At 33.8% G+C, this 22,719-nt stretch overlaps 1 protein-coding gene across 1 annotated transcript; it reads left to right on the top strand.

Annotated features, from left to right (window-relative positions):
- Positions 1 to 18,230, top strand: LOC129954011 (ribonucleoprotein RB97D-like). The gene is made up of 6 exons (XM_056067604.1): positions 1 to 305; positions 406 to 635; positions 7,931 to 8,175; positions 8,243 to 9,235; positions 9,304 to 9,415; positions 14,229 to 18,230. The coding sequence occupies exons 1-5, from the start codon at positions 156 to 158 to the stop codon at positions 9,360 to 9,362; spliced, it is 1,677 nt and encodes a 558-aa protein (XP_055923579.1). The 5' UTR covers positions 1 to 155; the 3' UTR covers positions 9,363 to 9,415; positions 14,229 to 18,230.
- Positions 18,231 to 22,719: the final 4,489 nt, after the last annotated feature.

The raw sequence follows: 22,719 nt of genomic DNA, 5'->3' as shown, positions 1-22,719 counted from the left end.
TTAATTGTCTATTTCCATACATAAGCACTTCATGTTTCACAAATTATTTATTTTATCACAAGAAAAAGTTTACAGTTTAAATAGCCCAAGTCTTAAGTAAAAGTAATAGTTCGTGATTATTTTGAAAAGTGTTTGCAAGCTTATATTTGATCAAAATGAATAATTACTCAACAAAGTCATCAAAATCGAAAAACTCGCCAATGCCACAGCGTAGTAGAAATCAAAATCAAAATCAATCGATTGTTATCAAAGAAGAATCTGACCATTCAGATGGGGAAGCCGAATTAGTACAAAGTGATGAAGATGTAAGATTATTAATAGCCTAGCATTGGCCTTGCTGCTCGTCTTAGGGCATATTTTATCTAGGGTTTATTTACATACGAACTTCTTTTGTTTTATTTAAAGGAAATCTCTGAATTAGAGCATCTTCGTAAACTTTTTATTGGTGGTTTAGCCTCATACACCAACGAAGAATCCCTAAAGTCTTACTATCAACAATGGGGTAAGGTAGTTGATTGCGTTGTGATGCGGGATACTGTCACCAGAAAATCTCGAGGATTCGGTTTCATCACGTATACAAGGGCTTCTATGGTTGACAGGGCCCAAAAAGAACGGCCGCATATCATAGATGGAAAGTAAGTACCTTTTAACCTTATAACATTTTAAATAAAATATTAAATCCAAATGAAAATGTAAGTAAAACTTCCAATAGTTTCTGTTATGCTTTAACGCGATACCTAAAACAGAACATAATATTCATTGTAAGGTTTTTATTTTAAGTTCCTTATTTGAATGAAAAAAATTTTAGGGATGGAAAACAATTCACAAAGAAACTTAGATATGTAGGTATACTTGTATATGCACGCTGTACAAACAGGTAATACGTGAAAGTAAAATTATAATATAAATTGAACGTTATATTTAGCGAAAATAGCATCTTGCACTTGTGTAGAAAAATCTAATGAATAAAAAGCTTCTAAAATAGATTTAATGACTGCACCATCTTTTTCTGTTATAACTATCAACAACTGTAAATTTCAAAATTCTCACAATGTGTAACACAAACCACCTCTTGTGGATCACAACCGATTTCCCCCTTTGATCTGTTATATATAAAACTTCAATACATCCAAAGCTTCAGTAAAACTTCCATCTCTGGGCAAGTGGTCCAGTAACCTAATCAAGTATTTTGAAAAGTTCTCAAAAAAGACCTTTTTGACCCTAATTCTAGCGATTTATAATAAATTTTGTTTATTCACAAAAATTATGTTTACTCTTATTTTCATGTTTGGTATCAAAATATTTTAGAAACATTTGTAACTATCAATATTAATTATTATCGTAGAACTTTTGAAGGGGTGGCATTTTGTATCATCCGAACAAACGTTTTCGCGGGTGCGAAGGATTTCCTTCATGTAAATTAAAAACCAGAATTTGTTCGCGCATGCGAAACAAACAAAATTCAATTTTTGTTCTTTAAAAAAGATTTCCATAAATTAAAAAAGAAAATGAAACGCGGATATTTTGCATTTTTGACCGGTAATGAAGAAGAACGGCGGGAGGATTCGGAGTTATTGAACTTACTTACCTAGTTAGGTCCTCAGACCTGTTAAGTCCGTTGGGAACCCCTTAAGGGTCATAGGTCGGTCGTCTACTACGAATACGCGCCATCCTGTTCGGTTTCCGGAGATGTGTTTCAGCTCCCTCCAACTCTTGCCCAGTGACGCTGATTCCGCCTCGACTGACCTGCGCCATGTTCTCCTCGGTCGTACAGCTCTTCTTCCTTCTTGTGTGAGCGGATTACACTGCATTGCTTGGCCTGCAACGCAGTCGTTACCTTAAGAAGCATATAATCCATTGCCACTTCTTCGTATTATACATTCTTTAGGTTCCTATCCTGTCCTTCTATGAAGGACCTCATTTGAAATACGGTTTGGCCAGAAAATCCTTCAGATGTTACGAAGACATCTATTTACGAAGGTCTGCATCTTACTTATTATGGCTGAAGAAACCTTCCAGGTGCTGCACCCATAAAGAAGAACAGATTCAACACTTGTGCGAACATTTGTGGAAGAGTTCAAATTTTTGACAGCATACCGAACGCCGCTTTTGCTTTGCCGATGCGGCAGATGATGTCTTGTACAGTTCTGCCTTCGATGGAAACGATACTTCCAAGGTATTGAAAGCTCTCCACTTTTTCCACCTTTTTTGCGAGGATGGTCGGGTTCCTAGGCTAATCATTTTTGTTTTGTCGGATTTAATTTTCAGCCCCACAACTTCTGATTCTTTCTCCACACTTGTTGTCATTTGATGGAGATACATGATCCTTGAGAGAGTAAGCAAACATCGTCTGCGTAATCCAAGTGCTTTAAATAGAATGTCAAAGTCTATCGGATCCTTCCGCTACCTGACAGAGCTGAGCGCAGTACGTCGCTTAACACCAACAAAAACAATATTGGCGACGGAATACAGCCCTGTCTGACTCCGCTTTGGATTTCAAAATCATCTGACAACCTACCATCGTGCAGAACGTGACACTTGAATCCATCATATGTTGCTTTAATAAAAGCAATTAGTATTTCTGGGATGCCTCTCCTCCGCAAAGCTAACCAGATATACTCCCTGTTAACGTTATCAAAGGCCTTCTCGAAGTCGATGAACAGCAGGTGAAGTAGTGAAGCAGGCTGTTGATATGATCAATACAGGAGGATCAAGCGCGGAATCCTGCTTGTTCGGCTTCGAGTGTGGCCTCAAGGTGTTCTCTGATGCGTTCCAGTATGACTTTTGCTACTCTTTTGGCAACGGCATGTTGAGCGCGAATTCCTCTCCAATTTTCGCACTTTGACTATAATTCCCTTCTTCCACTCATCGGGAAAGCTTTCGATGGTCCAGGCTTCTTTTATGAGCGGATGAAGCAGTTTGCTTGATGACGTTGGCGATGCTTTTAAAAGCTTTACGGGAATTCCAGCAATTTCTACCGCTTTGTTGTTTATAAGTGCTTTAATTGCGGCAACGATCTCATCTTTACTGGGAGGTGCGGTGCGGATTTGGGGATAAGTTTCTTCAGGCTCGGTTTAAAACAGAAGAAAAGTGTTCTTTCCACCTTCTGACTTGCTCATCCACCGAACTTATCACAGTACCGTCTACTTCTTTTACCAGGTGTTGCTTTGAGCTGTGTGCACCGGTCAGCTCTTCGGTTATTCTGTAAACGGTCCTGCTGTCGCACCTGTTTGCAGAATCTTCTGCTTCTTGTGCCAATGCGTTGATGTAGCTGCGGTTGTCACGGCGCACACTGCGGTCTCTCTTTTTCATGTGGTACGAGGACTCCAGCTCATTTCTTTCTTTCCCTTGTGCAGCAGTTATTCGAGCACTTAAGTGTTTGCGTTCATTGATCCTTGCCCAAGATTCCGACCGTCAGCACCTGAAATTAAATTATTTTTCACAGCATTCCAATGGTGTTCGATGTCGTCATGTACTTTGCTGCTGATTGTTCTCATTTCGTGTGACAAGTGGTCCTTAAATTATTGACGGGTTGTGGGATCCTTTAGTCTGGCGATGTTGAATTTGGGGGCTCATGTTATTCCATTGGATCTTCAAACTGTAGCTGTACGCAATCTTAGGGTAGCTATCATTAAGTGGTGGTCACGCGCAAGTACCATATCGCCGCCTTTCTTTTTCGTACATCCAAGAGACTGCTCCTAAAGCGTAGACTAATCGCGAATTGCTCAATTTGGTTGAAAGACACTTGCCTGTCCGTTGACACAAGCTAATTTTATGAAAACATTTGCCCGGAATGGATCAAATGGTCATCTTTAGACCAATGTTAAGTGTGAGTAAATTCAAATTTACATACATTTTGTAGCTATCATGTTTCTTTGTTAAGACCACAGATATGAAGGCTTATGGTAATGATCTCCAACTTTGTTAATTTTAATAGTTAATGGTCGTGTTGATAGAAAACAAATAAGTTAAAACCCGCCCACTGAGAACGAATACACTTTCTACAATCTAAAAGGATAGCACAGCCATAAATTATATAAAAACATTTGTTTTCCATTACATTTCAGACAAAATCAAAAAAAAAAAAAAATTATGAGTCTTCTTAATTTATTAATAAAATGTACTTCAATCAATATTTTGTGTGTTTCTTTATTTATGTAGTTTTACTCAACAATCACCGAAATAAAAGCTGAAATACTTATAAAATAACCTACGATTCCTTCTTACTTAGTTTTTCTTCATTTTATATCTCTAATCATTTACTCACTTATATTTATCATCGGATTGCTCAAGTTTTACTTATCAATTAAAATGTATGTTCCATCTCTCAAGATATCTAATAGCTGTCAACATCCCAGAAGAATGCTATCAAATGTTTTTGGGTTTGAAGCATAAACGAACAAATAAACAAAACCGAAATGTTATACAGAATGCCAAATAACATTTTCACTTAATTTATTTCGTCTTTGAAAAACGAACGTTTGCATTTGTTTCGCTTATTACAAAATCTGGCACCAGAGCTTTCTTAATTATATTTAAATTAAACATACAGCTATGGCCAAAACAATAAGAATACTCAACACGATTGGCTACTTTTATTTGATGTTACGTTTGTTTGTTGAATAAATATATTTTTAAAAGATATTTTATTATGTGAAGTTTAAATTCCAACCGATATTACAGCGAATTATCAATTTATTTATTATTTTTAACCGAAAATTATCAATTTAATATACAAAACCTGGTCATAAAAATAAGAACACTTTGACAAAATAGTAAATAAATACCGTTTTGATTTTTCTTACCAAGGCCCTTTCGTCTTTTTCTGATAATTTAAATGGGCCACCTCTAGTTTTGGTCGTTACGCTTTAAAAACCATTGTAAAGGAGCATTTGGCAATTCTCCGAATTGACTCACCGTGCTCGCGCAACACCAAAATAGCTTGACACTGAAATTCTAAGAAATGCTTATTTTTTCCAAGTTAAATAATAGAACTTTATAATTTACCTTTTTTTTTTACTGTGCAATATTTGTTGCAAAACTTTCTTGGCTGCTCTTATCTTTTTGACCAAAAAGATATAGCATCGTGAACAAATGAATTGCAACTGATCCCATTGTTCTTTGTTTTAATCAATAAAAACTCTATATGAAAGGGCCTAGAAGGACCTTTATAATATATTAAAATCAAAAAGGCTGTTAAAATTGTCTAGGTCGTATTTCAACGACTTTATTTTAGAAAAGTTACAATGAGAATGCCACAATTTGAGAATATAAATTGATAAGTAGACCAGGTGTTTACTTAGGTTAGGTTGAAGTGGCTGTACAAGATGGAAAGACACACCCATTTTGATACCACATGAATCTTGAGGTTTCCTCCTAAGCTCCATGGAACCAGTTTGAGTCCCTTACGAAACGTGAGAGGCTGATTATGCTGTTATGATTTAGATAGTTTAGATCGTTAAAGAAGAATTCTTCTAGGTAATTCTTGCGTTTTCGGGCATGAGAAGATAAAGAACTGTTTCTTCCTCTTCCTACGCCAAGTCTCGTGGCGTGCTTTCCTATTAGACAGTGTCCGGTTATGACACCTATTATCGAACTTATATGCGAACTGCTTAGAGAGAGCAAGCACCTTGAACGTTTTAAATGCAGTGTTGGCCAGATGTTTTTTGTGACTTGACACGTGGTGATGTTGTTCCACCTGGTTCCTGCCCTTATCACAGCGGCTTGCATTAGCAACAGTTTACAAGTAGCGATTGGTATGCCAGTGTGTACCAAACGTGGTAGGATGGGCTGCACTATACCGTTCCTGGCTAGTTCATCTGCCTTACAGTTACCGGGAATGTCTCTATGGCCCGGCACGCAGCAAAGGTGAATATTAAACGGTTGTGCCAACCCCATTAGAGATGATCGACAGTTATGGACTGTTATAGAGTTTGTAGTGACAGAGTCAAGTGATTTGACAGCAGCCTGACTATCGGAAAAAATACGAATATTAGATGTTGATATCACGTTTTCTTTAAGCCAGGACAAGACTTCTTTTATCGCCAAAAGTTCCGCCTGAAGTACGCTACCATGATTGGGAAGGCGGAATGAGAGTCTTAATTTCAGTCGTTAAGAGTACACCTCCACCAACCCCTTCTTTTGTTTTTGAACCATCTGTATAAAAATTAATTAACCCATCTTCCAGGAAATATCCTATCCTCCCAGAAAAATCAGGGTCGCATAGAAATCTTGAAATTTCTGTCGAATTGCAGTTGGGGGATGGTGTAGTATGTGTGCTTTCTAAATTCTAAATACCTAAGAATTACGGAGTGGCCAATGTTGTTCTTAGTCCATTGCGACGAAGCTTTGAGCGAATAGCAGAGCTTGCAGCTATTTGTATGCTAAAAATGTCAAGAGGTGTTAGGAAGAGTAAGGTGTCTAGTGCAGCAGATGGGGTCGTGCGAAGCGATCCTGGTCATTTTTTATTACTTGCTATAAAACAAAAGTTGCGGAAGAAAAAACAGAAAAAGGATTAATCTGTTTATTCAATAATTAATATTGACTCATTAAATATACAACTAATCCACATCTCGACTTCCTCCTATTTTGGATTAGGAGGGTCGTAAGTATTTTAGACTTGGTTACCTGCATACTGGGTCATAAAATTATAGAATGAAATTCGAACACCCGGATTAGGAAAATTTCACTCATAGGAAAAAGTATCTTTCAGTTTTTGTTCTAATTTCTTATAAACTATGACAATTATCGGAATGAGGTTTTTAGTCTTTGACTAAAAATATATCAGGTCATTGAATATTGACAAAAAACAAAACAAATCATTGAATATTGATAAATAAATTTAAAAAAAAAATAAATAAATTAAAAACCAAAACACAGTTTTTTTTTCTAAATTGCAACTTTAAAACTTAATTTCTCAAAAACTATTTAATTGAACAACTTGAATCAACAAACAAAACAAAGAATAAATATAAGCTTTAATATTTTTTTCTTCCGGCTAATCGGGATGGGCATTTAAGTGGGCTTTACTGTGAATAAAAAATGAAAAATGTGCCTAAACTGTGCCACGATGACTAGAAATGACGCGAAATAAATTGTTCCTTAAAATAAATTGACTACTTACTTACTTAAGGTGGCGCTACAGTCCGGGGCGGACCTGGGCCTCAACCAACAAGCGTCTCCAGCCAGCTCGGTCCCTAGCTAGCTGTCTCCAGTTTCGCACGCCAAATTGGTTGAGGTCCTCTCCCACCTGAGTGCGCCACCTGAGTCGCGGTCTTCCTCTACTGTGCCGTCCCTCGGGATTGGATTCGAAGACCTTCCGGGCTGGAGCGTTGATGTCCATCCGCTCTACATGACCTAGCCATCTAAGCCGTTAGACTTTAATTCTGTTAACCAGGTCAGTGTCGCTGTACAGCCTACAGTTCGTCGTTATAATTATCTTCTCCTCCATTCTCCATCTATGCGTACGGGACCAAAAATCACCCGAAGAATTTTTCTCTCGAAGCATCCTAAGACGCTCTCATCTTTCTTTGACAGGGTCCAGGCCTCAGCGCCATAAATGAGAACCGGGATGATGAGTGTCTTATAGATGGTGATTTTAGATGCTCGAGAGAGGACTTTACTTCTCAATTGCCTTCTAAGTCCAAAGAAGCAGCGATTTGCAAGAGTTATTCTTTTTATTCTTCCAACGCTGAAATCAAACGAAGAACGAAGAAAATAAATTGAGGCAAGCTATAAAATAAGTTTTCTATCTCTTTAGAAAACGCATAAAAGGCAAATTTATAAAATTCCTTCATATCTCGTTTGGTGTTATTTCACTTCACCCATCGTACCACATAATTTTATATCTTGTTTTAATTTAAGTTGCCACTGCATGTTTCAAAAAAATAAACAACAATTTTTCTTGTTTTTTTTTTCAATCACATCTTAGATCGGTTGAAGCAAAGCGAGCTCTTCCTCGTCCTGAGCGTGAAAGCCGTGAAACTAATGTAACTGTTAAGAAAATATTTATTGGAGGACTAAAGGACAATCACGATGAAGATTGTCTGCGAGAATATTTCTCTAAATTTGGTAAAGTAGTAAGTGTTAAAATTCTGACTGATAAGTCAACTGGAAAGAGGCGCGGTTTTGCCTTTGTCGAGTTTGATGATTATGATGCTGTTGACAAGACCATATGTAAGTTATATTAATTCATTTGTTGTATTGATTAAATATCTTAAACTATAATGTTTTTCTAATGAAGTACAAAAAACACATTCTATTAAATATGTGTTGGTTGATGTTAAGAAATCCGTCTACAATCAAGAAAAGGAAAAGCGTAATAATGCTGCAATCGCATCAGGAGCTGCACAAAACAGAAGAGGTCCAAACCACATAAATCCCTTCCAATCGCGACCGCCAATGAATGGCCTACCAATGAATGGTCCTCCTATGAATGGTCCACATATGAATGGCCCACATATGAATGGTCCCCCTATGAATGGTCCACCAATGAATGGTCCACATATGAATGGTCCCCCTATGAATGGTCCCCCAATGAATGGTCCCCCAATGAATGGTCCCCCAATGAATGGTCCACCAATGAATGGTCCACCAATGAATGGACCACCAATGAACGGTCCAACAATGAATGGCCCACCAATGAATGGTCCACCTATGAACGGACCACAGCCTCCAGCAAATTGGGGACCCCCGAATAACTTTAATGGCTACAATCAACAACCACCCATGAACAACTGGAACTGGAATCAACCACCTCAAAATGTCTGGAATGGCCCACAATACCCTCAATGGAACCAGGGTAACTATGGACCCCAACCTCAAGGCAATTGGAATGCTGGGCCTGTTCCGCCCCAAGGTAACTGGAATGCTGGGCCTGTTCCACCACAAGGTAATTGGAATGCTGGTCCACCTCAACAACAAAGACCAATGCAACAATCCGGCCCCTCTCAACCACAAGGTAACCAACCACAACAAATGGCACAACCAGCAGTACCCCCACTGCAACAAGGGAACCCACAAAAACAAATGGACCAACAAAGCCAAAGGCCCCAACAACAACAACGCCAACAACAACAACAGCAACAACAAGGACCTCAAGGCCAAAATAACTCGAACTTACAAAGTCCTCAACAAAACTTTGGAACTGGCTATCAACAAAACTACGGAGGTGGACCTCAAAAAAGTATCTTGACCAACAGTACTCGTAAGAATCCTTACAATTCTCCATCAGGAAGTAAGTAAAACTTCGTTTTTTTTTGTTTTAATGTGCCCTCATTATATTCAAACATTTCTTTTTCTAAGGTTCCATTTCTCGACAGCAACCTGTTCCCCCAGGTAGCTCCTCAAATCGTCGTTATTAAAGCTTAATATAACATGATACTGGATTAAGTAAAGAAAGAAAGAAATAAGTAAGGTAAGAATGATTTTAAAGAAACAGCCTAATATCTTTTGCTGGTATAAAAAAAACGACATGAGACTTTAGTAGAATAAGAAAGGTTGTTAGGTTATGTTTCTTTGGTGAGATTATTGTTTTTTTTTTTAAGTATAATATGTTTATATATGTATGTATCTTTGTATGTATGTATGTATAACTATTATGGTCGCTTTTCTTTTTCTTGAGAGCCACCATGCTTTGGCGAAGTGAGTTTTAAAAAAAAAAGTAAAATCTAGCACCAGACTTAAATATTTTGTATTGCAGAAGTGGTTTTCAGCTCAGCTCAAAATTCAAAGGTTTGTTTAACGACTTTAAAACTTTGTATTTATTGTCGTTTTTATTGTGTCCAGCAAACAGTTTAATGTTTAAATCCAACAACACATAAAACACAATACGGATAAACTTGTTTTTAGTGTTAAAATTTAACCTATGTTTGAATTTGATGTGGCTAATCCGACAGGAACTTATAGAATGTATGTATGTATAAAACAAACTATTAGGAGTCAAATGTGCTTTTCAAAACAACACTACTCATACAGAAAAATTCTCGGCAGCCATAAAACGATTTACTCGTAATACTTACAATTTTAGACATCAGAATGGCATTTGGCCTTATTCCGTATACACCTTTAAATACAAATATTTTTTCTGTACATCCCAATTCTACATACAAAAGTTCCTTACCAACCTTTCACACTATATTAAAACTTGAAATTTATATGACCATTATAGTCAAATTAAATAAGAGATATCTAAAGGGTTTTTAATAAGAAGTTTCATTTTGATACATAGTCTTTATTTAAGTGCAAAGAGCAAGTTATGCCATAAACAATAAGAAACGATATCGGTTGCAGCAATATATACTTTTTGCCAAAAATTTGCGTAAATAATCACATTTGGCTTTATATCACAAATTGCATCTTTGATGTCGTTAATCGTCCTTATCTTTCACGTGGTCTCAAAGAAAAAAAGACGTTTCCATTTACAAAACTACCAATACTCATTCCTCAACTCATATAACACCATTTTTTTTTTGTAAACACTTTAACTATAGGTCTGCTACTCAAGTTTGTATGTAGGTTCGCACTTTAAAGCCATTTTGAACAGTGTTTTTGCATCACTGTCCTAAACTTGACGTTGTATTTTATACTTCGCTGAAAAGTTTTTTTTTTCCTAGTCGTGCCATTAATTCTGTTACAAGCTTTAAAAACCATAACACAAGAATTGTATAATTTTTTGAGTTAATTATTGTTTCATTAATTTGGTCATAATATTAGTTTCATAAAAAAGTAGTTTTACGCAAATTGAGCGACCCAAGCTTTAATGCCAGTCCTTAAACAGTTTGTGCTTCACTCTGTATTAAGAGTTTTAAAATGTCTGTGAGAAGTCTTTTAGACACGCTTTCAATTCCGATCGCAAAAAATAATCTTAAGGATGAAAGCATGGTGTCCCCGAGAGGAATTCTTAAGCATCCCTAAGACCTACGATGTTTAACCTAAACCACTTTTGTTTGTTGTCTTGGATTTGTTTGTCTCACCGAAATTCTGTAAAAGAATTAACCTATTTTTATTAAAAGGGGTATTTGTTTAACCATTTACCAAAGCCTTTACAACATCTCTATGGTACTACTTTTCGTATTCGTTCCCAAAAATGCCTAGTGGGGAAACTTTAAACTTAAACTTTTAATGAAACTATTATAAAATGTTTTCATTCGAAAAAAAAAAAGAATTATTTCATGCTCAATTCTCGTGTCTCACAGTAAAAGCATTTTGACTCTTTCCACAAAAACTTTTTAAGGTCGAGGTATTACGCAATGATCCGTTGTAGATCGTCAATAGACCTTTATGTGTAAATACTACATAACCAGCATTGAAAGGGATCTGGTCAATATATCCAATACTCTAGACATTTCAAAGGGGCTTTAGAACTATTTTATTTGGCGTTTTTCTTTTTTAGTTCAGAGCAAAGCTCGAACTGGCAAAAAACAATTGTGTTTCTTTTTGAGCTCGTGTTTCTTTTTTAGTTTAGAACTTGTTCAGAGTTAGTTTTGAGAGCTCAGAATAAAATAACAGAATAAACAAAGTACAATGCTGAACACAAACAATTTGATATTTGAATGCTGGGAAATTAAAAAAAAATCATTGTCAAAACAATAAAAATGGCAGAAGAGGCTGGTTTAGAAAAAACTAATTGCATATATGCAATTTATTTCAGGCGTCAAATGGACCAACACTATGACTGTTTTTCAAATCATGACAGTTTAGTGCTCAAGTTGTTTCATAATTAAATCAGAGAGCTATGAACATACTCAGAACTCTACTCTGTTCGCTCAGACTCTGCTCAGTGCTCAGCTTTGAACTAAAAAAGAAAAACGCGAATTAGCGTACAAAACTGAGCAGCGCACGGATTATTGCTTTTGAAGCTATTCTGAAAGACATAGCCAACTGGTGGATAATCCGATTAACGAAGGTTATTACAGTTCCCAGTGTTTTTTTAATTAATTACAATTTTGCCAGAACTCATTCCTTACCTAGGTAAATGTTGCGATTCTATATTCCATTTTCATAGACCAAATTGGTATTTATTTATTGAAAAATAAGATAACTATTTCATATAACATGGATGTTTTGAGCACCAATGTCTTGAAGTATTGTAACTGAATTTATGTCATGACAAGTTATATTTAATAGACTTTAAACATTCACTTCCATCAACCTTCAATATACAGCTGCGGTAAAAAATAGCACCAAAAAGTATAAGTTTTAATCTGTTTTAAAATTAGTCATAATTAATGTTTTGTTGAGTTTCCTTTATTTGCAATGACTGCGATATAACGCCTTTGCATCGAGTTCACGAGGCGTTGACAGTAGCCCAAAGTTCTTTATTATTGCTTGGCCTGCACCGAGACACTTCCGTCTTTAGTTCAGACCAAAGGTTTTCAACTGGGTTCAAGTCTGGCGACTGTGCAGGCCACTCCATAACTTTCACACAGTTATCCAGAAACCAATTTTTTGTCAATTTGCTGGTGTGTTTCGGGTCGTTGTCCTGTTGAAAGTCCCAATTCAACTGCAATTCAAACTGAATATCTTCAGACGCATAGGGCAACACCTCTTCCTGCAATATTTTTACATACAGGTGCTGATCCATTATAACTTTTATCTAGTATAAAGGAACAACACCGTAGTAAGCGAAACAGCCCCATATCATAATGCTATTTCCGTCATGTTAGATTGTTTTTGTGGTATATTTTGTATTGAATTCAGCATGTTGGGGCCTTCTCACGCGATTCTTTTCCACCAAACAAAACAATTTTAGTCTTGTCTGTCCATAGAACATTCCTCCACTTCGTTATGGGCCATTCTATATGGGCTTGGACGAATTGAATCCGTTTGGCCACATGTTTTTTTTTTGTCAGGAGAGGTATTTGTCTTGGACTGCGGGCATATAAACCGTTATCCATTATTCGCCTGCGCACTTTTTCTACCCTTGCTGTCACATTCAACACGACTTTCAGCTCCGTAGCTGGTAAAAACGGTTCCTTTTTGCTCTGTCGAATCAATCGCTTCACCATTAGTGGGGACATTGCTCGCTTCCGCCCACGTGTTTCGATTTCACAGTAAATGTTAAGGCATTGCGGATCTTTTAATTTGAACACCTGAGGATTTGCCTGATTTCAGAAATTTTCCCATTAGATATCATATTTTTAATGGTTTTTCTATCTTCATGCGTACACGATATTGTTGCTAAATATTTTTAAGATTTTTATAAATTACATTAAGAATAAGTTAAATAGTACAAACCTACATAATGTAAATAAAATTTTTGTTTGACAGAAAATATTTCAAAAATAACAGGAGTACTCTCATCGGTGCTATTATTTTGTCTGCTTTATTGAAAAAGAAACTACTGAAATAAAATCTGCCGCTATTTTTTTTTTCTGAATGGAAAATTCTCGCAGAGAGAATATTTGCATACAACAATAGAACGGTAGTATATAGTAATGGTGATTAATTGTGTTATTTATATTAATACATAGTTGAAAAATTACATAGTAGTGCTCTTTTTTTGACCGCAACTGTATATGGTAACTTTTTCTATTCTTTGTTCTCGTGTTAAATTAAACATTTCCAACAACTTCAAACGTTTTTTTTAACAGTGTTTCTGTTAGAAGTTTAAACTATTGCTGATAACAACTTTTCTAAATAATATATTTTTATAGACTCTCTTATTTGATAGATTTCAAAATAGCTAACTTTTCAAAATAAAACGTCTTAGTAAAAAACCCTTTATGGTATATAATTCAATTGAAGCTAGTGTATTTATTCAGTCTGATTCTTAATGACATTTTACAGTTTTTCTTTAAGCTATATGGAAGCACTTCTTTGTCTAAACGCAATGTCGAAAAAATTCTTTTATGAAGAATTTTCTAAGCCTGTTAAGAAACGCTCTATTGATTTTAATAAATGGAAATACAAAATCCAATTTATTTAGATTCTATAAACGTAAACAAACTCCAGCAGATTTCCCCAATTACTTATTTGTTTACGTCTAAAAATTGGAAAAGAACCCTGCTTGCCCCTACCTAGGATTTTATTTTAGTCGAATGTTCTTAAGCTTCGATTGTTAAGAAATGGGCTGAATATTGTAGAAATAGAATAAAAGGAATAGTTTATCTTATTTTAGAAAATAAAATTAAAATTCTTAATAATTAAATTTAAGTATGTATTTATTTTATCCTATTTTATTTATAAATACAATATATATGTTTATTTATTTTTTTAAATTTCAATAGGCCGATCATCTACAATTTTAAGAAACTTATGCTATTCAAAATGCAGTGAGAGCTCTTTAAACATAAAACACAGTCTTTTCTAAGTTTTAAATTATGGATGAAGACATCTTCAAAGATATTGAATACTTAGGTATAAATAATTATTATATTATTATTTTTCATCTGATATGGTTATGTAATAGAAATCAACATCAAATAATTATTGATAATCTTTAATATTTTCTTCTATAAAAAAAACAGAGTACTTTGTTCAGATCAAAAAATTTATCATTATCGTGTGTAAACAAAATTACACAAACTTTATTAACATAGATGAAATTATTAATTTGATTATATTTTAGTCTAGAGAATATTGCATTTTATCAAAAAGATAACAAAAAGGAAGTAAGAATTAGATGATTAATTTAATGTTTATTCAATTTATTTTAAGAACTATGTATTTGTTTTATTAATAAAGATGTTTGAGCAAGAACTTAAATTATATTCAAAAATTCCTTACGTATTTTATGTACATATGTAAGTTTATGTCAATTTATTATATTAGTTTATGAATTTATGTTTTCTCTTTTTAAGTTAACGTAATATTTTATCATTGGCTAGCAACACCATTTATTTTAAAATAAAATAAAATCCACATTTTTTGTAGCAGTTTGATTAAAAATAAATGTTGCTTAGAATTTTATTTAGAATCAAATATTGCACAAAAAAGTGATATTATTTTAATTAAGAACACAAAAAATAGATATTTACCTAATAAAAAAATTATTAATAATTAATTTTAAGTTTTAGATTTATCAATTGGGCTTTTTCTACACACATATCCAACGGTTTGCTAACAAAATTAAATAGTCTAGTAAAATAAGGATTTCACTTCGGAATGAGAGATTGCTGAGCACTGCACACAATCGGTCCTTTTTGCTTTCTGATCCGTTTAGGCTTATTTAAAAATTAAAAAGACAATAGATGTTAACATCATTTATGATATATAAACGAACGGAGATAATTAAAAAAAGCAGTTTTCGCAGTCTTTGACCTTTCGTTTTTTAATACCAAATGCTTAGAACACTCCCCAAAATGCAGTTATAAGCCACATTCCATATTACAATCTCTCATTCCGTGATTGACTTGTTATTTTACTGGACTACAAAAGAAACAAAATATTAACCTTTTTTGTCTACCAAGTAACTCTAAGACCACTACAGAATTATGTCAAAAGTTTACTAAACAAATTTTATTATACTTAATTGGTTTGGTATACATATGTGTCAACATATTAAATCTAGGAGCCTATGAGAAGAAAAGATCAGGAAAATGTATCATTAAAAGTTGAAACGACATAAAATTGGATATTTTTTCTCATGGCTCATGATTGTAACGATAAGAATAAAAACTCGGTAACTAAAATTGTCTATTCTGATAAAATCTTCCTGATTGAGACACGAGAAACACTTTTTTTTTGGTCCTTCACATGAACAGAAAATATTTGGAACACAAACCAAGGAAACATTTAGTTTAAAATGTCGTACCACTTTCCATAAGGTTGAGCTACTGTCCTGTGTCAACTAGGACTTCACCCAACAAACTTCTCCATCTAGCTGGGTCCCTAGCTAGATGTCTCCAGTTTCGCATTTCAAGTTAAGTAAGGTCACTTTACACTTGTGCGCACCACCTGATCCGCAGTCTTCCTGTGGGTTTGGATTCGAAGGGTCATTGGACTTTTAACCTTCTGGCTAAGTCTACGTCGCTGTACAGCTCGTTCAATCTTCCCCTCCACTCACCTTCATACGCATAAGCGACCGTAGATCAAAAGCACCATTGACATCAGGCTGAGTTCTTTCGATTATGTCAATATCATCAGCATAATGTGCTTATTGGACAGACTTGAAAATGTCGTATCAGTTCGTTCTAAAACGATTTTGCATCATGTAAATGAATACAAAAATCCATTTTAAACAAAAAATATTTTTTCGATTCGAACTTGATACAAGAAAATCAAATAGATCGTTCCCATTGGTCAGTGCTGGTGCGAGGGATCGACCCGTACTGATATGTCTAAAATAACTCATCAAATGAGAGCAATAGCGGCAATGGTAATTCCTACAAATGAATATTTTTTTTATTCTATAGATTGGAAGCTCTCAATATTGAAATCTTTTTCTAAACTTTAAGGCAAAATAGTTAGTCATTTGGTTTTTTTGGCGGTTTAAAAAAAAAATAGTTGACTTATAAATTTTGCAGTTTTTAAACACAGGATAATTGTATCAACTCTGCCAAAATAAGCTCCCAGGTATTTGCCGCCATGAGAGTACTTTGAATTTACTTTACAATTGTCTTCCACATACTGGAAAAAATTTATTGAAATGTAGATACAAATATACAATTTTATGTTGTTCAATTTTTATAGGAAAATAATACATTGGTGCCAATAATTTAAAACAAAAACTGATTTACCGACTTATTATGAAAAAAGTCAGCAGTACCAATGCTAAAATTAACTATTTAAAAGAAAAGTCTTTCATTTTAATTCACTTGAGAGCGACCAACGAATGAACTAATATTCGTCCATTATGACATTTCTTTGTTATGGTTTGTTTTATTCGTCATCATGTTCCAATTTCACACAATTCCAATGACAGATTTTTGTCAGTAAAAGTTTCTCGGTGGCTTTCAATCAGGACATTTTTTTCAATGACAGAAATTTTTAATGAAAACTATAAACGTACTGCAAAAAATATTCCAATGTTTGTTTTCAATGATGAAAACCAATGATAGCTATAACTGGCGCCTAAGACAGGCAAACATTTTAAGTGTTTATTGTATATGGAACGTAATTTGTGTTTTGATAGTTCGTTAAAATCAGATTGCAATTCGCGACGAACAATTTCTTTTCTTAAATATCTCTTGTTTTGGCAGTGAAAAAGATAATTTTATTAATTTCAAAATAACTTACACAATATTTATACCTTTTTGTTACAACTTGCTGAGAATTTAGGTTTTTAAATTGTTAAAAATCACATTTATGTCGTTCGGTAGTCGCTCTCATGCAAAAAAATTCCTAAAAGACTAATTTTAACATTTCAGAACGTGCAGACAAAATTTTCTCAATATTCAATTCTTTGCAATGCAGTCAGGGGAAAAGCAAGTACTTTATTTTGTCGTAATTTCTTTCTCTACATCAACTAGTAACCATCATCAAAAGTTAATAGCACAAGGTTTGCAAAAAATTGACAACACTAGGTCCTTAGAAAATGTTTTTTTTTCTTATTCTGTTAAAGCGGAGCAAGTATCTCATATATTGAGTTAAAGTTGCCTTGATTTTAAAATAGTCGATAAGTAATGTTTAACTTGGTTTTAAATATTTCAGAGCTGCATTTTACTTGTATTAAAAAATTACAAAAAAAAGGAACCAATTTTCAATGTCAATGTTATTTTTTTAAAATATAAAAATAGTTTTGAGGGATATAGTAACAGTAACATTAACATTAACAGTAACAGTAACAGTAACAGTAACAGTAACAGTAACAGTAACAGTAACAGTAACAGTAACAGTGACAGTAACTACAACTGCTAGAAGCGATTGGGATAGTTAAAAGATTATTTAAAGTGGGTAAGAGTATGTCGTATTCGTTTCTTACTTTAGTAGAATCCTAACATCATCCAAATGTTTTAGTGTGTGTTCAGTGTTTTATCTTAAATCCCAAAAATTCTGTAAAAGTAAAGAAAAATATCTTGATAAAAGTTTAAAGCTAAAGACTTTAAGGACAAGTTCTGTTATCATTTTTTAAAAAAAATCCGTACTAATAACTTTTTTTTTTATAAACATTTCAATTTAAATATGATGATATTTTAATTTAAATAAGAAAATAAAATCGTTTTATTTTTAAATAATTTGAAAACTCAAGTAATAGTAAAGTTCGTCCATTGTGCAATAAGTCTAAAAAAAATAAGGAACAACAGTGTTCATGTTTTTTTTAAAGGCAATTTTTATCCCTAATGTCCTTGGATCTGTTCTACAGAGATCTAGGTTATTTCTAATAAAAGAGAGAGCTTTATTACCCTTTAAGGCCTTATCTTAACGCCTTTTGTAGTTGTTATTTTTTTTACTTTCCAAGTGATTAGAATAATTTTTAGAATGCCTCCTTTCTTTTGAGCCTTTTTCGAATTTTTCCCAACTGTTGGAATTATTCACCGCTCAACTGTAAAATGCCTTGCCATTAGTTTTGCTTTCATTTCTTATAGCTCCTTGTTCTCATATACCACTAAAGAATATATTGCACCGTTGAGTAACTGCGATTCACTTCCGGCTGGGAATCGAAATGGCAATACATACCTACTTTTACGCAATATTAATTTTTATACATTTAAAGTTTTATTTTAATTGATATACATATATTTTTATTAAGAATAAACTTAGTGAAATTTAGGATAGTTTGAATTCAATTGACAAGGCATCAACGACTTCTATGACTAGATTACCTACTAATATATGACGACGAATTCAGGAGAAATGTTATTTTACATAAAAAAAAATAAAGGAAATAAAGACTAAGAATCATATTAAAATGTTTTGTATTTAACAATTATTGGAAAAATTGAAATCATATATGAACTACCAAACCATTGGGTAAGTAATTAAATGTTATTTCTTAGGGACGTTCATGGAATGTATGCCTTTCTGGAAAACGAATGTTTATCATTTGTATGAACACCATTATTAAAAAACGCAATATTTTGACGCTTTACAATTTGGGTAAGTTCATTAATGTAAAAATGCAGCAGTAATGCAAGATTCGCGTTAATAAATTTATGTAAATACACTGCATTACAGAGGTCGGAAACTGTAAAAAAAAATTCTGACAGCTGAAATGCGATCAAACCTGCAGTCAAAATGTCAGAACAAGATGAGTAAGTAAAATTATTGAATTTTTCCAAAGAAAAAAATTGATTATTTCTGTCATCTTTTTTTTTTTTAAAACGCCTTTGATGAAATTTATTATAGGTTTTTGATATTGTATATCTGCCGCTTGTGCAACTAGTAGCCTTAAAAAAAAATAGTAGTCTTAAAATATGTAAAATCTAATAATTAAATAAACATGGGTAGTACAACATTATTTTTAAAAGCAGAAATATCAAAAAATTAACAAACATACAAATCTAATGGAAGATGCTTCAGCAATATATCAAATATAATGCTTCTCTCAGATACACAAATAGAAACACGCCCTCAAAAATAATTTTGTATTCCTTAATTTTCTTAGAAGTTTAAAGAATGTTGGTTGCAGAAAAGATTAATTTCAATATGTTTGTTGTGAATCAAAAGAAAAGCGTTTTAAAAGATTACAGATGGGGTTGGAATTTCAGTTCGAACCGCTGGAGTTGCCTCAATGGTTGTAAGTACTTGTAAATTCACAAAGATTTATTCTAATTTTTTTTTCTAGTTTCATTAAACAACTTGATTCTTAGGTTTCAAAAGTATTATAGAGTTAAAAAGGTTGTCTTCAAATATTTGCTGGATATTTTCTCTAGGTCCTGTTGGACTAGCCCAGCCAAGTGCTTGCCGAAGTATTAAACGTTTTGGAGGAGCAACTATGTCCAAAATGGATAAAAGTATGTCAATTAGCGGCAGAAAAAAGCAGAGTTGCGCTGGCCTTCTACTCAAAACATAACTTTCCTGGCATTGTAGGGTGCGTTGATTAAAAAAATTTATTTTATAACAGAAAGGGAATATACAGCCTAAATTGTATGCTAGTTTGTGATGATCAACTGAGAATTCAATACGTTGAGGCCTCCCATCCAGGCGCGTGTCATGTTTCTTTCAATTGGAATATAGGGGCCTATTATGTAAAACAACTAAGAGCAAAGTTGAGTTGTAATCCGGCAATCGGTATTACCGATCACAACTAGTTGACTGTCACAAGTCAATGTGTTCGGGGTATTATGTAAGCCAGTTGAGTTGTCTCTCAGTTGTGATTGTTGTCAAAATTCAGCAACTGATATTTACTAGTTGTGTAGTGCATTTGTGTGTACAAAAAAATTACGGTAGGCATCAACAGTTCATTGAAAACCAATTTTTTTAGAAAATGGAGAAAAAAATGTAAGTTTTACAAATAATAATATAAACATCTGTAAGAAAATAATTTTTTAGATTAAAAATAGCTAAACCTGCCCAATTCAAAATACTAAAGATGGCATATACACTTACAATCATGACATTCAGACTGTAGTAACCTTTTCTATTTAAATAGAGATGTTGAAGATTTTTTTTTGGTGCTATGATTCGAACATGAGTTCCATCGATGCATCCTATTACTCCAGGAAATCTGGTTTTCTGGTAAAAATGAATTTTTGATAAATTCATCTCATCATTTGTCATACGAGCCTTAATCCATTGTGAACAGATAAGTTCTTCTACTACTTCTAGCACTTCTTTTAACACTACCGAAACTGTTGGCTGAGCAAGGCCTAAATTAAAATCATTACCACTGCACTTTTGGTAACTTCCTTCTGCCATGAAACGTAGGGCAGTGCAGAGTTTGAGAATTGGTGGGATTGCGGAGGAACGCTGTGGTTATTTCAAATGATCTTTGATTTCATTTAGCACATAAACAAATGCGTCTTTGTTGAGTCTAAAATAACTTATAAATCTGAAACAAATCAAAGACATTAAAATCAACACTCATCAAAGAATTCGTTTATAAATAATACTTTTTGTTTGGAAGTTCCAATGGATTGGAGTGATCTCGAATATTTTTTCTCATCAGCGCAACATTCAGGGGATTTTCTTCTTCCGAATTTCCAAGAAACAAATCAATAGAACTCTCCATTTCCTATTATTTTGTCTTTTTTATAAAATTTTGCACTGAATTCAAAATTTTGAAATTTCTACGTATTTTACTTTACACAGCTGATTTTGACACGAAACAAGCACATAAAAGTAGGCAACTTTTTTTTCAACTAAGGAGTTGTGATCCATAATAGGCCCTATAAGCGCGTTAAGGACTCATTTTGAGCAAGTGGTCCTCATAAAATCAGCTCATTTGCCACCATTTGCCAAAACAATGCCACTTCCTCTTTTGTTTTCTTGTGGAAGCCACATGCAATAACGCGTTGAGCCTCCATCAAATTCAAAAGCATTTGCAGCTGACCCTAGTTTGTTTTTTTTTACTTTAAAATATTTGAAATGTTATTAATTATTATTGCAAACAAACAAAAACTTACATTTATTTTCGTAACTCTCCAGCTCAAGTGTATTTTCCCTTTTTTACATTAAGAATAGCTACTTTTTTCCCGGAGTGTTTTTTCCCATTTTCGATCTTGTTTAGAATAAGGGAAATTGAAAAGGGAACAAAGACCCCGGGAATTTTTTATTTAGAATGAGAGAGAATGGAAATATTTCCCCGGGAATTGTCATTTAGAATTGGGATGAAGATGTGTCATGGGAACAAAGTGAAGAGTCGAAAGGTTTTTTCCACCAAAATTCATTTCAATTCAAGCGTTCGGATATAAGAATTCCAGGCAATGCATGGCCTTAGAATGCATGCATTGCACAAGTTCTTCAAATTGCCTGGTTTGATAAGTTTTTCTGAAAAATAAACTCCATTTAGTCGCGAAACTACAATAATGGGGCCTATCGTGTATCTCCCTGGAAAGTATTATTCTCTGACTTTTTCCTGATCCTGAACCTCCCTGTAAATAAATTTCCCTTGAACAAAGATTCTATGCAATTAAAGCTCAATTTCCCTTGAAATTTTTCCCGATAGCAAGTAATTCTGAGAAATAAAATTGTAATGCAAATGTACCTTTCTTACGTTTTTTTGCTTGGTGTCAATGTCAAATATTTATAAGGCGCCAGTTATAGCTATCATTGGGTTTTATAATAGAAAACAAACATTGGAATTTTTTTGACAGGTCGTTTATAGCTATAATTTAAAATATCTGTCATTGAAAAATGTTTACTAATTGAAATCCACTGAAAAATGTTTATTCTGTCATTGGAATTGTGTGAAATTGGAACACAAATGAGTGTAACCATTCGTTTCACTTTTGAACACAAAAGTATCAGCTGTTCAAGAAAATGAATTTCCGTATGGAAAACAGAAAAATAAATGTGCAACTGAACTTTTTTTCCTCAAATACAATTTTTTGCGTAGTTTCCGATCGATCGGTATATAACTTTTATTTCTAAACAAAGGGAAACAGCGTCAAATGTCGAGTCAAAAATTTGTCCGGATCGATTTCAATGATAGCTATAATTGGCGCTTAAGACGATAATAATAGAAATAATGATAAGCTCAAACCACAACTACTTTTTTAACAACTAAAAATATGTATTTGGCATTGATACTTCATTTATGTTTGAATATCTTTTCCTCATGTTGATGGGGGCTTAGGTATCTCGTGCGCGGCCATCGAAAATATCACTGGACTCGTCCATTTTGAATCCAGGCATGTTAAACAAGCTGTCACGTTGGCATTCTAAATTTCTTCTCTT

The sequence above is a fragment of the Eupeodes corollae genome, chromosome 1, assembly GCF_945859685.1.
Source record: "Eupeodes corollae chromosome 1, idEupCoro1.1, whole genome shotgun sequence".
NCBI lineage: Eukaryota > Metazoa > Arthropoda > Insecta > Diptera > Syrphidae > Eupeodes > Eupeodes corollae.
Note: the sequence above shows the minus strand (reverse complement) of the source record. Positions and strands in the feature narration are given on the sequence as shown.

Coding starts and splice junctions, on each gene's coding strand:
- LOC129954011 (XM_056067604.1), top strand. CDS start 156: ATGAATAATTACTCAACAAAGTCATCAAAATCGAAAAACTCGCCAATG. Junction 306..405: donor TAGTACAAAGTGATGAAGAT/GTAAGATTATTA, acceptor TTTTATTTAAAG/GAAATCTCTGAATTAGAGCA. Junction 636..7,930: donor CCGCATATCATAGATGGAAA/GTAAGTACCTTT, acceptor ATCACATCTTAG/ATCGGTTGAAGCAAAGCGAG.